Genomic DNA, 14,950 nt, shown 5'->3' with positions numbered 1-14,950 from the left:
GTTTGAATTTCATCTAATTTAACAATAAACGAGGATTCAGAATCCACCTATGGTTTCTGATTTTATTAAACTTTTCTAATTAAGACAAACTTACAGATAAAATAGCGGGTACTATAAATGTATGTTATTGACAACTAAACTGTACTGGCTTGTGAATTTTATGACAATTGGTTTTACATGAATAATAGCTTTCCCCCTCAATTTACATGCATATTTTTCCAGATTATTTTTCTGTTACCCAAATGTTGATTTAAAAAAAAAAAAAGTAAACCTGTCATTTAAACTATTTTTAAAAGGTACATAACTTACGTTAGTATTTTCTATTTTGTATCATGTGAAATGTTTAACCTGGAATGAATGCCCTTGTTAAAGTTACTTCATTATAGGTCAATGTAATCAATTGCTTTTTTATTAAAATAATGCCTAGTAAATGTTTTGTTAACAAATAATTTTTTTGAGAGCTTTGAGCTTTTGTTAACTCGTTCCAAATCATTTGGATTTTTCATGTTTTTTCTTTCCACCCCACCAAGGTTTATACTCCCTTTCGTGGGAGACAACAAAATAAAGACAAAAAACCTGTTTTTGTTTTTGTTTTTACAAATTCATCTGTCTTTATTGAAGCCTTTTACCACAGACTGCCGAAAACAGCATATACTTGTATATACATCCACTTATTTCAGATCTGAACCAATTAGTATAGGGTACATTTATATTTGCTTGTTTAGTATGAGGAGATGTGCATAGATACCATTTGTGGATTTCCAAAAAGGTCTTGGACTCAGGCTGCCTGCATTTCAGTGACTGTGAAACAGTGTCGGTTGGGAGTGTTAGGAGTTAGCAGTGTGGACATGTTTGGAGACACCCGAGGGGATTGCGGGCTTGGTGGGGGAGGGTCAGCTCGGCAGCGTCGCCTAAGGGAAGTGGTATCTGTTCAGTTTTCTCTGTAAACTGCTTGTTTAAGAAGATGGGGGTTGGGGAGGGGGAGAAAGTGTAGCGGCGCGTTTAAATGTTTGAAAAAGGGCTATGTTTTCTGTCTTAAAGGAAACAAGCCATTTCTACTTGATCTATAACGTTTATGGTAGCATTCGATGAGGGCGGTTAACATTGGTGTCGGTATCTAGTAATCTGCCATCGTTTGAACCGATTTGAAAGGTAAAAGGAAAGCATTTTGAAACCGGGGAGGGCGAAACGGGGGGGGGGGGGGTAGGCGCCTAATCCGTTATTACATTTTCATTCATTCGACTCTTCCCGTCCACGGGTAAAAAGCCACGGTCCAGTCCATTAGTCTATGCATTTACCTTTTTGTCTCCCCCTTGCCTCTCTTTCTTTACCCTTCCCCCCTCCGGCGCCCTTTTTTTTCTTTTTTCTTTTTTTTCCTCCCCCACCTCTTTCTGAGCTCTGCAGCCGCCTCTGCCGGCCGCCCCTCTGCACCTCCCGGCCGGCGCTCCCCTCCCCCTCCCGCCCTACCTCCTCTCGCTCTTGGGGAACAATCGCCAGTGATTGAGGTTCGCTCCACACGTTGAGCTGGAAAACGGGGCTGTTATTTAGGAAGTCATTAATCACCTCTCCTCCCCCCGGAAAGAGATGGCGGGGAAACCTGTGAAGTACGGTTTCTTCACCGGCCCCCTCCAACAAAATGTGGCCAGTTGATCAGCCTCCACACAATTTGACTTCACAGGAAGGTGATAAGTGATTTTTTTTTTTGTAGTAGGATTTCATTTTGAATTTTTTTTTTTTCTAGTAGGATTTCAATTTGAATGAGGGGGCTCCTTCAGGTAATCGTGTGCTTTTTTGGGGGTCTTATTGTAGGTGCCTATTATCATTAAATTTTCATGGGGATGTCATTAGGTTTAATTAGATCTTTTGTCAATTACATATTTCCTAAGACTGAATTAAATAGATGTGCGTCCCAAGCCGGGTTACTGCTGTGGAGCTGCTGAATTCTTTTTTTTTAATTAATTAATTTATTGATTAGGGTCTCACAGCGTAAACCTCGGTTGCTTTATTTACTAAATGGCTCTTTCCCCCCCTAAGTGAGATGATTTGGACAGGCTTCTGTGGAAGGCACGCGTGTGCACATGTATGACTGTGCCCCGTTTTTTTTTTTAAATGATTCCCAAGGACCCTCCGTTGTGCTTTAGATAAAAGCACGACCTCAGCATTCTGTTTTTATCGTAAAAGAAGCGCCCTAAATGTGTCTTTTAAGGTTAACGCGTTTTGAGGGTTTTTTTTTTTCGTGTCCATTCATAAATTATTTCGATGTCAGCAGAGATGAAATGGCGATTGGTTATCTCTTCCTCCTGCCACGGCCCCTTCAGGATCCGAGGTGAAATTAGTAGCCAGAAAGCATGTAATTGACAAAGTCACGTGTGCTCGGGGGGCCAGAAACTGGAGAGAGAGAGAGAGAAGAGGGAAGGGGAAAAAAAAAATCAAAAGAGGGAAAGCACGTTAGACCATGCGAGCTAAATGTGTGATCGCACAAAATCAAGATGTTAGACTGACGCCGAGGACCGCTCCGGGGCCGAGGGAAAGTTTTCGTCTCACGAGTTGGGAGCCGAGGGCCCGTGGGGCAACATGGCCGAAGGTTAATTTTCTTTTCTATTGTTTTACTGTGATTTTTCTCCTCTCTTCCTTTCTCTATTCCTCCCCCCCCCCCCCACTCCTTCCCCTCTCCCACCCTCCTCTGGCCGTTACCCCCCCTCCTCCTTATACCCCAATACCGGGCACCCCCCCACACACACCCTCCATGGCGCAGGGAGGGGGGGGGGGGCTTTCTGCAGCCTATTGTTACCGATCCCCCCAAAAATGTTCTGCACCGCCCACCCCGATTCACGGCTGGGAAAAGCTTTTTCACGGGGCTATTGTTTGGATTGTTGTGAGTGTGATTGAGCGCAGTTTCAGTGAGGGAGCCCGAGGAAACTTTTATACACCTGCCCCCTCCCCACCCCCACCCCCAACTTTTAATGGAGATTGTGGGGGGCGGGGAGGGGAGTGCACCGCGCGGACCGCCGGACCCGCCGCCGCCGCCGCCGCCGCCGCGTGTGCCTGGGAACGGGCTCTAACGTCCCCGCGATCTCTCCCCCGGCGCCCGCCCCGGAGCAGGGCTCCGCCGGAGCCGTTCCTCTTTGTAAATGGGATCAGTGTTCAATCAGCAACATGCAAGTAAAGTATCGCTCGTGCTGTACTGTAATGTGTGCCCGAGGGGGGGAAAGGGAGGGGGGAATTAAGTGTAAAAGGACACGTATGGACCGAGCCGTGCAAGTGGGATGTGGATCGATAGAACAGCGTGGGCTTCTCCTTCCCCCCCTCCCTCCCCCCCCCCCCCCCCCCGCTTCCTTTTTTAAAACTATTTTCATTTTAAATATCTTCGGTAGAAGGAAAGCAGGAGTCGACCGTTTCATCGCGTTTTCTTATTTCCTTCTCCTTCTCCCCCAACCAGCCCCCCCCTTCTTTTTTTTTTTTTTTTTTTACCTTTTTTACCTACCCCCCCCCCCCCCCCCATCTCTTTCCACGAACCGGACGGCGATGCGGACTGACTGGCTTTTTTGTCCCGTTCTGCCCAGGCGGCGCCGGCAAAGGTGGTGGCGACGAGCCCGGGAAGCCGCCGCAGCCGGCGGAGGAGGAAGCCCCGGTTCTGCACGGCACCGGCCACTGCAAGTGGTTCAACGTGCGCATGGGGTTCGGGTTCATCTCCATGAGCAGCCGAGAGGGGAGCCCCTTGGACATCCCAGTCGATGTGTTCGTGCACCAAGTAAGCCAAACTCACCCCCCCCTCGACCCCCATCCTCTCTCCCCCCCTTCACCTTTCTCCACGTGGAGCTGATCGAGCAGTTTTGTCAATGGCTATACTTGGGTGTATGGAAAGACAAAAGTCTTCCTCCTGGTCACGCGTTAATACCGTTTTTAGGTATCTGTACCCTAAAAATACCCTTCCTGAGGTTTTTTTTTTTTTTTTTTCCTAAGCAGAAAGTCAAATCTTTCAGATTTTACTGCTTGGGTGCTTGTTGACTTGCATTGCAAGTTCCCTTCCTTCATCCGACAGTGAGATTGCAGCGGTGCAGCTTCCGGTGTGGTCCGTTACCAGGTTCTCTGTCGCCCACGCCTAGTGAATGAATAGGTAAATGAATGAAGAAACGGCGGCCACTTTAGGGTTTAAAAGCACACGAGCAGCAGTTTGCTGTTGAAATCTGTAGGTCCCTGTATTTGAGACATCTTTTATAGCTTTCCCTGTTCATATCCCGTGGTCATTTGTACATGTAAGTTAAAATAATTTGATTTTTTTTTTTACACGAAAATCAAGTAGAACACTGTTAACGTAGTATGGATTTGAAGAAGTGTTAAGAGTGGATGCTTAGAAAGCAAACGTTTCAGAAATGTGCTTGGTGTAGGACTTTGTGTCCAAGGATACTGTCTCTTTAAGAGACTGAACTAAAAAAACATGTGGCCAGAGGCGGCTCTAGCTTGTATGTTTAAAATGTGCTAGCCTGCTACTTGGGGGTAAATTTCCACCATTCCTTATAGTGTGTTGTAATTTTTTAAGATGCTTAATACCGAGCCGAATGTTATTGCTTCTCATTTTAAATTTTTTTTTACGCAGAAACAAATTAATACCTCATCCCCTTTCAGTCCACTCCTCTCTGTTACTTAATCTCTTTTATAGCAAAAAAGATAATTTACAGTTTGCAAGTTTGATCTTTTCATTAAAGGAAGTTAAAGAACTATTCTCTGTAATTCTTAGATAGGCGTAAAGGGATTTAAGAGTAAAGAGGTTTACTTTGTCTTGACATCTAAGTTAAAAAAGATTCAATGAATGGCTATCAATATACTACAGGTTGACTGACAGTAGATGCAGGAAAGAGTCTGTTTGCATGGAAAGTATGTATTTTATTTGATACTCTGTTGCATGTTCCTGGTAATCTGTACAACCTCCTTTCTCCCTAAGGAATATCATCTCCAAATTAAGTATATAAACAATAGAAACACATGAAACCATTCTGTTTTGATCTGTTGTCCTGTAGTGCTTGGTAGCTTCCTGACCTTGCTGTGTGGTGTGTGTTTTCCTTTCCTAAAGGCCTGGCCATCATTATTGGCTGTTTATATGTGGAAGGATCAGCGTAATCTGTGAATTGAAACAGGGTTTAAATACATAAATAGAAGTGCACAGACAGGCTACTGAATTTTATGCCTCCTACTTTATATTGCACAATGAAACCACATTTTCTGCAGTGACTAAAATCACTGACAGATCCAGTTCTGTCAGGCCCTGGCCTTCCCCCCTTTGAACCTTCTTTGGGTTGTTAAATTGTCCTTTACGATCTCATAAATTTGTTTTATAGATGAATGAAAAAAATAGCCCTTTTCTTCTTTGATCACACCTTGTTATAATTTGGTTTTCTGTGTTTACCTTTAATATATTCAAATATCAGGCATCTTATTAATTAAATATTTAGAACCATAAGACATCCAAATTTAAGCTGTTTAATGGTTATATATTGATAAACATTACTAGAGCCACTAAATTTAGAAATGTTATGTTGCTGGGAAAGTTTTATAGAGAGTAAACCATTTCCAGTGTACAGTAATTGATTATTAAAGACTTGCTTTAATCTTCTGTTACACATTATGTGTTTACTAAAGAACAATATTAAAATGACATGTGATAAAAATGCTCTTTAAATATGTGTATTTGTATTCTTCAGAAGAATATATCTAGATACATTCTTAGGAAGAAGTATGTAAAAAGTCAATAAAACCTAAGTATTAGTGTTCTTTTTGTATGTAAAAAGGCAGGTAGTGATAATCTTTAACTTTTAAATTAGAAAGTGATATTTTAGGGAATTTTTTTATGGTAAAAATATATCTAGGAAAAAATTGCTTGGGTATCAATCACCTTATTTTTTCTGCATCTTTGATACCTGGGTTTCTGTCTTATATCGTGACTTAATGTCTATTATATATAAATTATATGAATAATTGTTTGGAAGCAGGCAGGAATCCTACAGATTTTAGCCATGTAACTACAAGGAACAATTTGATGGTCATAAATGATATGTGTAGTATCATGTGAACATTGCTTTTGCTTATACAATCAGATTGCAATCTTGGACAATTTTATAAATGTCTTTTAAATCTTTTAAATTATTTATGCTGACAATTTTACTGTCTGAGCATTTTGAAAGCATACTAGGTTTTATGTATAATTATAAATTAGATTCCCTCCCCTATTATGTCTCTACATTATTTTTTTTAATTTTTTTTATGCAAGAATAGGCATGGGTATTTAGGGAATTTTAAAATGTTTTCCTGGACCAAGATCTATTTATTTTAAATATATGACATGAGTGTTTTTTGAGTGTTCAGAAATGTGTGTCATTGGATTAAAAAAAAAATATTTGAAAATGTGTTTAATACTATATACACGAGGAAATAAAAATAAATTATTTTATTTTATTTAAAATAATATTTTAAAATTCATGCTAAGTCACGAATATATATATGTATATATATGTATATATATGTGTGTGTGTGTGTATATATGTATTTGTGTATATATTTCTTTTGAAAATATTGACTGCAAAGAAATGCACATCAAAAACAATTAAGTTGCTAGGAAAGTGTTCATAAATCTAGAATTTGTTGATAGTAATACAATCAAAATTCTATTTCTCTAATGTTACCAGATCCTCCAAAATAAACACATGACTTAGGTAATGTCTTTGATATATGCAGTGAAATTCTGCTGTTTGAAGATGGTGTGTGACCATTGGTGGTTTAAAATGACAGATTCATTTGACTTTCTAATGTTAACTTGTGATTTAAATCATCTTATATTTGTGGACTATTAATAAACTCAAATGTATTTTGACACATGTCAATACTGAAACATTGGTGGCATTCAATAAGGGATATTATATTTTTTTACAAATTTAACAATACTGGGTAAATATATTTGTGAATTTTGGCAGCACACAGTCTTTGAGGTGTTCCTTAAAATTTTAATATTTGACAATTTTGATGGTTTAATTTGTCAATAAGATTAATTTGTAGGAATATCTTACTTAGAAATCCAATGGGAAATAGATTTGTTTCTCAATTGAAGGAAGGGTATATATGGTTAATACAGACTTGTACTCCTAGATTCCTGCTAAGGTGATTTCATCAATTAGAATATGATTATTTTGTAAGTGCTAATAATTAATACTCCTATCAGTGTATTGTTATTAACAAATGTTTTAAATGGGCATCTACAGTTAGATTGTGGTCTAACATGTTTAAATTATCTGGAAAGGTTTCTGGCAACTTTTGAAATATAAGTTTTTAATAGACTTAAATAATAATGGTACTTTAGATGAATTGCATGGTATTTAAATATTAGATCTTTTTTGGAGAAGAGCAATATTCAACTATAACTACCAGTTGATATTTGTTATCCTGTAAGTTTTTCTTATATGTATTTTGACATTTATGTCCAGTCATTTCCTCTTGTAATAAGATAAAATAATCATTTGAAATTTATTTTGTTTAGGGGAAAAATATAATCTATTCTCCTTATTGCCCTCTCTTAAGCTTATTTGCATAGTGATATTTCTTCATTAATTGCATTGAATTTGGAAATCTTGGCCATCAAATATGGTACAAATTTTTTTTAACATAAATATATTTATTTTTTTCACAATTTATCTAAGAATTTTTTTCAAAGACAGTGTAATTCAAAACGATAGCAATTTAGCTAGTATTACTTGGTAGTCTTAAGTATTTTTTAGTGATTTGTTTTGGAATTCTTCATTTACCTTTGTAGTATGGATGTTTCCCTCCTATGCTCTTTATTTCTGACCTGTAGTTTGATCTTTATGGAGAGTACAAATGCCCACATTAGAAAGATTTTATGTTCCTTTTATTTCTTTGCTTAGAAAGCATCTCAAAGAGTAATGGAAATAGAAGAAATAAGAAAAATTATTGTAACATAAATTGACAGTATTTTATTGATAGTATAAGATATGAAAACATTTGCAGATGACTAGTTTATTATTTTTAAATTTTTTATTTTATCTGAGAGAGAGAGAAACATCAATTTGTTGTTCTACTTATTTACTGGTATGCATGCATTCATTTGTTGATTCTTGAATGTGCCCATACCTGGGATGGAGCCCACAGCTTTTGTATATAGGAACAATGCTCTAAGCAACTGAGCTACCCACCCGGGGTGGACATGACTAATTTATATATATGAAAATTTCAAGTATTATACACAATTCAGTTGATGTATCATAAAGTACATATCTTAAATGTTTTCAGTATTAATTAATTATACAACTTATGAAAACAGATTTACTCCAATATGTTCATACTTAAGGGCTTTTCATAGCATTTTATCTACTATATTTTTGTCATAGTTAGGCATGAAAACGTTTTTCACATACAGAATAGATGTGATTATTATTATTCTCAGGATTGTTGAATGTTTTAATTTCAAAAAGTTTATTTAAACAGAAATCTTAAAAATTTAAAAGGTGAAATATGATAATTGTAGTTCTTTTTTTAGAAAGGTATACATTTTTATACTTTGAAAATAGTTCCCTAAACCTATCACATTTTCATGATTTGCCTCGTTGACCAATTTAGAAGAATCCCAAATGAAATGCCTTTAATGTAATCACATTTAAAAGCATTTAGATCAAAGTTTTGTAAAACTGTAATTGTTTTATAAAAGATGATGGATACTTTCTTTCTGATTTTCAAATGCTGATCTATTGTAAGACTCCTTTTATGTACTTACTAGAGGCCTGGTGCACAATATTTATGCACTGGGCGTAGGGGGCCGTCAGCCCAGCCTGTGCCCTCTCAAAGTCTGGGGACTTCTCGGGAGATATCCCCCAAGGGGTCCTTAAGTAGGCGAGGTTCCTGCCACTGCTGCTCACCAGCCATGAGCCTGGCTTCTGGCTGAGCGACACTCCCCCTGTGGGAGGGAGCCCACTGACCACCAGGGTGCAGGTCCTGCGTTGAGTGTCTGCCCCCCCCGATGGTCATTGCACATCATAGGGACTGGTCATTCTGCCATTTGGTTAATTTGCATATTAGGGTTTTATTATATAGTATAAAATGGTGTTCTTACTCTCATTCAGTTTTTAACCTGAAATTATAATTGGGTACATATTTAAGACATAGTCTCTCCTCCCCTTTTTAAAGATTATTGATGTAACTATAAATACTTTTTTCTTTTTTATTTGGGAATCTTTTTAAAGTTCATTCACAATAAATGAAGACATTTCAGAATAACAAATACCTATAAATTTGTCTCAGAGTTCTTGGGTTTCAGAGGAAGTTGCTACTTACATTCAACATAGAGGATTAAAAAGTGTGTCCTTTAGTACTTTGTAGCAGGAATGGAACCCTTATTATTTGAATTTGTTTGGATCCTTCCTGTTCAGAAATTATATCAATACTGAGATAGTTTTAACCAGGTATCCAACCAGAGACCCTTCAGTCTGCCAGCCCACACTCTAACCACTGAGCAGAAACTGACTAGGGCAATAGTTTTGAATATCTTAACTGAGTAGTTATTTATTTACTTTTAATACAGTTTTACTAGAGGCCCAATGCATGAAATTCATGCAAGAGTAGGCCTTTGCAGCTGCGGTGACAGCCTCGATCCCTCCCTCACAGCCACTATGCTGCAGCCCCAACTTCGTCCAGAAGGACTTCCAGTCTAATTAGCATATTACACTTTTATTATAGATAGTTTTTGGTTGATTACCTCCCACCCACCCATGTTCTGGGTCGGAGAGGGTTGTGAGAGGTTAGCCAGCTGGGGAGGGACTGTGAGAGCACTCCATCTTGCTCAGTCCCAATCAGTTGGACCCCAGCTGCAAGCTCACCTACTGGTCAGAGCATCTGCCCTCTGGTGGTCAGTGCACATCATAGGAAGCAGTTGAGTGGCCTTAGCATATCATTAGCATATTATGCTTTGATTGGTTGAATGGATGACCGGACACTTAGCATATTGATATGTGCTTTTATTGTATAGGATTGATTTCAGAGAGGAAGGGAGAAGAAGAGAGGAAGAGAGAAACATAAATGACAAGAGAGAATCATTGATCAGCTGCCTCCTGCATGCCCCTCTCTGGGGATCTAGCCCACAACCCAGGCAGGTGTCTTTGACATGAATCAAACCTGGGACCCTTTAGTCTACAGGTCGATAGTCTATCCATTGAACAAAACCGGCTATGGCCTGAGTAGTTATTTTGATACCATGATTAATTACTAGTTTAAAATATGTTATCTTGTGGTTTTATTTTGTACTAAGTATAACCTAAACAATTAAAGTCATATTTCTAATTATTTCAACTGGAAATGCATTACTTTAGATATGATATTCTATAGACTTGATTTACAATTAAATATGAAACACCCTGAGATATTTCTCAATAAATTTTACATAATAAGAAGTTCAGTTGTTCAATATATATTTGGTGTAAGTTATATCTGTAACATATATAGTTCATGAGAAGCAAATTATTTTTATTCTTCTAAAATAATTTTATTGTGGCATTTAATATCAGAAAGGTTGATAACAGTAACATATTAAAGCAAATACATTGCAGATTAGTGGGTTGCACTTAGAAATGGTCTTCTAATGAGCGTTTGTACAATAGGTGACAAGTGTTACACTATAATTTGATACATCATTATTTCTGTATTTCTGACCTGTAGTTTGATCTTTATGGAGGATACAAATGTCCATATGTTATAAAGATTTTATGTTCCTTTCATTTTCATCTTTTATCCAGCCCTAAATTGGGAGATAATAAGGAGTAATCATACCAAGTTTTTCAGGTTGCTGTGAAGAGTAAAGTTGTTACATAAACTGCCTAGCAAGTGTGTTGAATAAATAAACTAAAATGGAAACTAGTCTTTGCCACAATAAAATCATGGTTAAGTTATATTCAATGGCATATATTCATAGTGGAAAATTAAATTATCTTCTTTTATGTGCTTTCTTTAAAATAGGGTAAATTATCCTATATAATAAAAGGCTAATAAGCAAATTGACTGAATGGCAGAATGACCAGTCACAATGACATGCACTGACCACCAGGGGAACGATGCTAAATGCAAGAGCTGCCTGCCCACTGGTGGTCAGTGCACTCCCACAGGGGGAACTCCACTTATCCAAAAGCCAGGCTCATGGCTGGCGAGTGCAGTGGTGGTGGCGGGAACCTCTCCAGCACTAAGTATGTCCGACTGATGGCTTAGGGAGACGGCACAGGCCAGGCTGAGGGGACCCCCCCCCCACAAGGGCACGAATTTCGTGCACTGGGCCTCTAGTATAATATTAATAGCATAATTTCTGTTGCAGTGAACTATAAAGCTTTTATTACAATGTTGTAGTATGTAATATTATTTAAGTATCAGGATATAAAATGAGGCTTAGAAATATTTTTGTTATGCAGATATTTTTAATTGTTGTACCATGAGATTTTACCCTTGTATATTCTGTTCATATATTCTTCAGTATAAGTTAAGGAAAAAATATTGTTTTAAATGAACCTGCTGTGATAATTTAATATCCATTGCTGTAATAATAATTATTTAACCCTTGTGAGATACTATATAATGGAATAGAATCTGGCCAAATAAATCAGTATTCAAATCCTAGTTTATTATATGTCTTATGGAGAAGTAAGTTATTGATATTTTACATTACTTTCTCAGTATCACAGTGTCCTATGAATGAAGGGACAAATTCATATCCACCTTGGAGAGGGTTGTTATGAGGATTAAACGTTCTTTCAATGTAAAACCTTTAACACAGAGCTTGGGAGATAGTAAGGGCACAACAATGTTTGTTGTACATAGTTATTATAAAGCTGAAGTAGTGTGATAGAGTGACGGAGAAAACATTGGTTTGGATTTGGCTCTGCCACTTGGTTGGTTCCTCACCATTGGCTAATCACTTCCTCGGTGTATGGTGTGTTCCAGTGTCTTGGCTAATCACTGAAATTCAATACTTTTCCTCACTATTTTTGAGTGATAGTTAAGTATCAATTGATGTAATATGCGTGAAAATAATTTTAAAACTGTAACAATTCCAGGTCTTAGTTTTAATCTTTATTTTGATCACTGTATTTTTATTAGTACTTTCATAATGTAAATCATTATCAGAATTTTTAAGATAGTGAGCCCATGTCATTTATTTTAATTTTTGCCTTGTCAGATTTATTGAGATATATCAATAATAATATAGAATAAAATTAAAATTTTTTTAAATTTTTTTATCCTTACCTAAGGATACTTTTTCCAGAGAGAGTGGGAAAGGGAGAGACACACACAGAGACACATTGTTGTGCGACAGACACATTGATTGGTGGCCTCTTGCCTGCAACTGAGGTGTTTGCCCTTGACTGGAATCAAACCTGCGGTTCTTCAGTCAGTGGGCCAGCACTCTAACCACTGAGCAAACCAACTAGGGCAAGTTCACAAAATTTAAGTATTCAATTAGATGAATTTGACAGGTTGTATAACTACCACCAGAATCATGATATAGAACGTTAAACCACAGAAAGTTCCCTTGTATCCTTAAAGAGAAGAGGCTCAATTATCCTATGATTATTGGTGTGTTATATTATTGGTTAACTGTCCTAGTTCCTTTTAACTTCATCTTGTTGGCTATAGGTTATGATATAGTATCCTTTATATAGTTCACATTTATTTTGATGTGTTTCATTTGTTTCTCTTTAGTTATTTCTGCTTGGAAATTATCTTTATACAAGTAGTTTCTGTGCTTGTGAAAGTAAGACTATTGGTACACACTTCACTAATCTTCCATCGTAATTTCATTTATCCTTTTGATACTTTCCATCCTATATAATAAAAGCCTAATATGCTAAGTGTCAACTATTCATTTGACCATTTGGCCAGTCACTATGACGTGCACTGACCACCAGAGGGCAGATGCTCCAACCTGTAGGTTAGCTTGCTGCTGGGGTCTGGCCGATCAGGACTGGGTGAGATGGGCCGGATATGCCAGGGAGCCCTGCTGCAGTCCCTTCCCAGCCAGCCAACCTTCTGCGGTTCCTCCCTCGCCTCTAAAATATTTCTTCTAATTAATTTCCTTTTGATGTGCATGAATTTGAGCACCGGGCCTCTAGTCCTATATAATAAAAAAATAATATGCAAATTGACCGAACAGTAAAACGACCGATTGCTATGACACGCACTGACCACCAGGGGAGCAGACACTCAATGCAGGAGCTGCCCCCTGGTGGTCATTGCGTTCCCAGAGCGGGAGAGCCACTCAGCCAGAAGCCAGGCTCACTACTGGTGAGCACAGTGGCCATGGTGGGAGCCTCGTACCCCTGCGGCAGCGCTAAGGATGTCAGACTGGACTGCAAGAGGGCACAGGCCAGGCTGAGGGACACCATACCCTCCTCCCCCTGTGCATGAATTTCATGCATCAGGCCTCTAGTAGAGTATAAACTCACTGCTTACCTAAAGGGAATTTTTCTTTTTATTGATATTTGTGTTTCTTGTGGGAATTCTAATGAATTTCTGTCTTGACTGAGTTTTTACATAAATATTTTTAGAGGTACCTTATAAATCAACAGGAGGACTTATTTTCATATAAAAGTGCTATCTTTTAAAAAATATATATATATTTATTGATTTTAGAGAAGAATGGAGAGAGAATGATGAGGGAGAACCATTGATGAGAGAGAACCATTGATCAGCTGCCTCCTGCATGCCCCCTACCAGGTCAAATCTGCAGCCCGAGCATGAGCCTTTGTGGGGTTCGAACCCTTCAGTCCACAAGTCGATGCTCTATCCACTGAGCCAAACTGGCTAGGGCTAACAGTGCTATCTTTTTATCTATTCAATTTTTTATTTATCACATATTAAGTGTGAACTGTTGTGTGATAGGTTTAAGAGTTTTGCTTTCCAGTTGCTATATATTTTTCTATTTTGTTCCTTCTAGCAAATGTTTTAATATAAAGTTTCCAATTCTCATTCTTTCCATACAAGGTACTATTCATTTTTTATATAATCCCTCCACATTTAGTTTGGAAATAATTATGACTTTTAAAAAATTGTTAATCTTTAAAATTTGGGCTAGATACAATGATTTTTCATCAGTCTTAAAATACATACTTTTCATATTTCATGCATAGAAACCATCTTAATCAATGCCTAGAATCATATAATTTTATTGTGTTATTGGCAACATACTTAATTTTTTACCAACTGCTTGAGTCCATTTTTAAAAATCAAAATCACTTAGATTTAGTACTTTTGTTAATCTTAAAGTTGGCCTCTATTTCATAATCTTGTAAGTTTACTTTGATAATGTTAAGATTTTTGTTTCATTTTATTGTGCTATATTATATAAAGATTATATACATTTAAATTAACTTTACTTTGGCCATGTTTGTTTATGACCATTTCTTTCCTTAAAGCTTTTTTGTAAGTAATTCCCTAGATAATTACTGATATATTCCCAGATATTGTAATATCTAAATTATATTAACAAATGAATTTCATTCAAATGAATTATTTTTACCCTTAGTTGAGTCTGTAACAGAAGGCCGATAACATTGGTCATTTGTATCACCTTACATGTTTAATAGATTGTTGATATATTTTAAAACTTGGAATGAATTCCACCAATTTTGTACTCAAGGTTTGATTTTAATAATACATCATTTTGCTCTTAATATGGAAACACTAGTGCTTGGGAAATACTTGCACTTTTCCGAAATTCCTCTAAATAGATTAAATGATGTTAAAGACACATGATAACAGTTCAATGTTATTATATTTAGAAAGATAAATGAATCTTTTTTAATTTTACCAAGAAAAAAAGCTTCCTTTTCAAGATTGATTAAACTGTGAGCCAGAAATTTAGTCACAGTCCTGACCTCTTTTTTTTTTTTAGCTCTCTAATTAAAATTTTTAG

General features: G+C 37.2%; 1 protein-coding gene across 1 annotated transcript in view; it reads left to right on the top strand.

The window, feature by feature from the left end:
- The window catches only part of LIN28B (lin-28 homolog B), a 67,865-nt gene that overhangs the window by 1,194 nt on the left and 51,721 nt on the right, over positions 1-14,950 (top strand). The window contains exon 2 of the mRNA XM_036414415.2: positions 3,536-3,751. Within this exon, the coding sequence (XP_036270308.1) occupies positions 3,536-3,751 (216 nt within the window). The remainder of the gene's footprint in view (positions 1-3,535; positions 3,752-14,950) is intronic.

The sequence above is a fragment of the Pipistrellus kuhlii genome, unplaced genomic scaffold (assembly GCF_014108245.1).
Source record: "Pipistrellus kuhlii isolate mPipKuh1 unplaced genomic scaffold, mPipKuh1.p scaffold_m20_p_5, whole genome shotgun sequence".
NCBI classification, from domain to species: Eukaryota; Metazoa; Chordata; class Mammalia; order Chiroptera; family Vespertilionidae; genus Pipistrellus; species Pipistrellus kuhlii.
The sequence above is the reverse complement of the archived record's forward strand: the minus strand, read 5'-3'. Positions and strand labels throughout refer to the sequence as shown.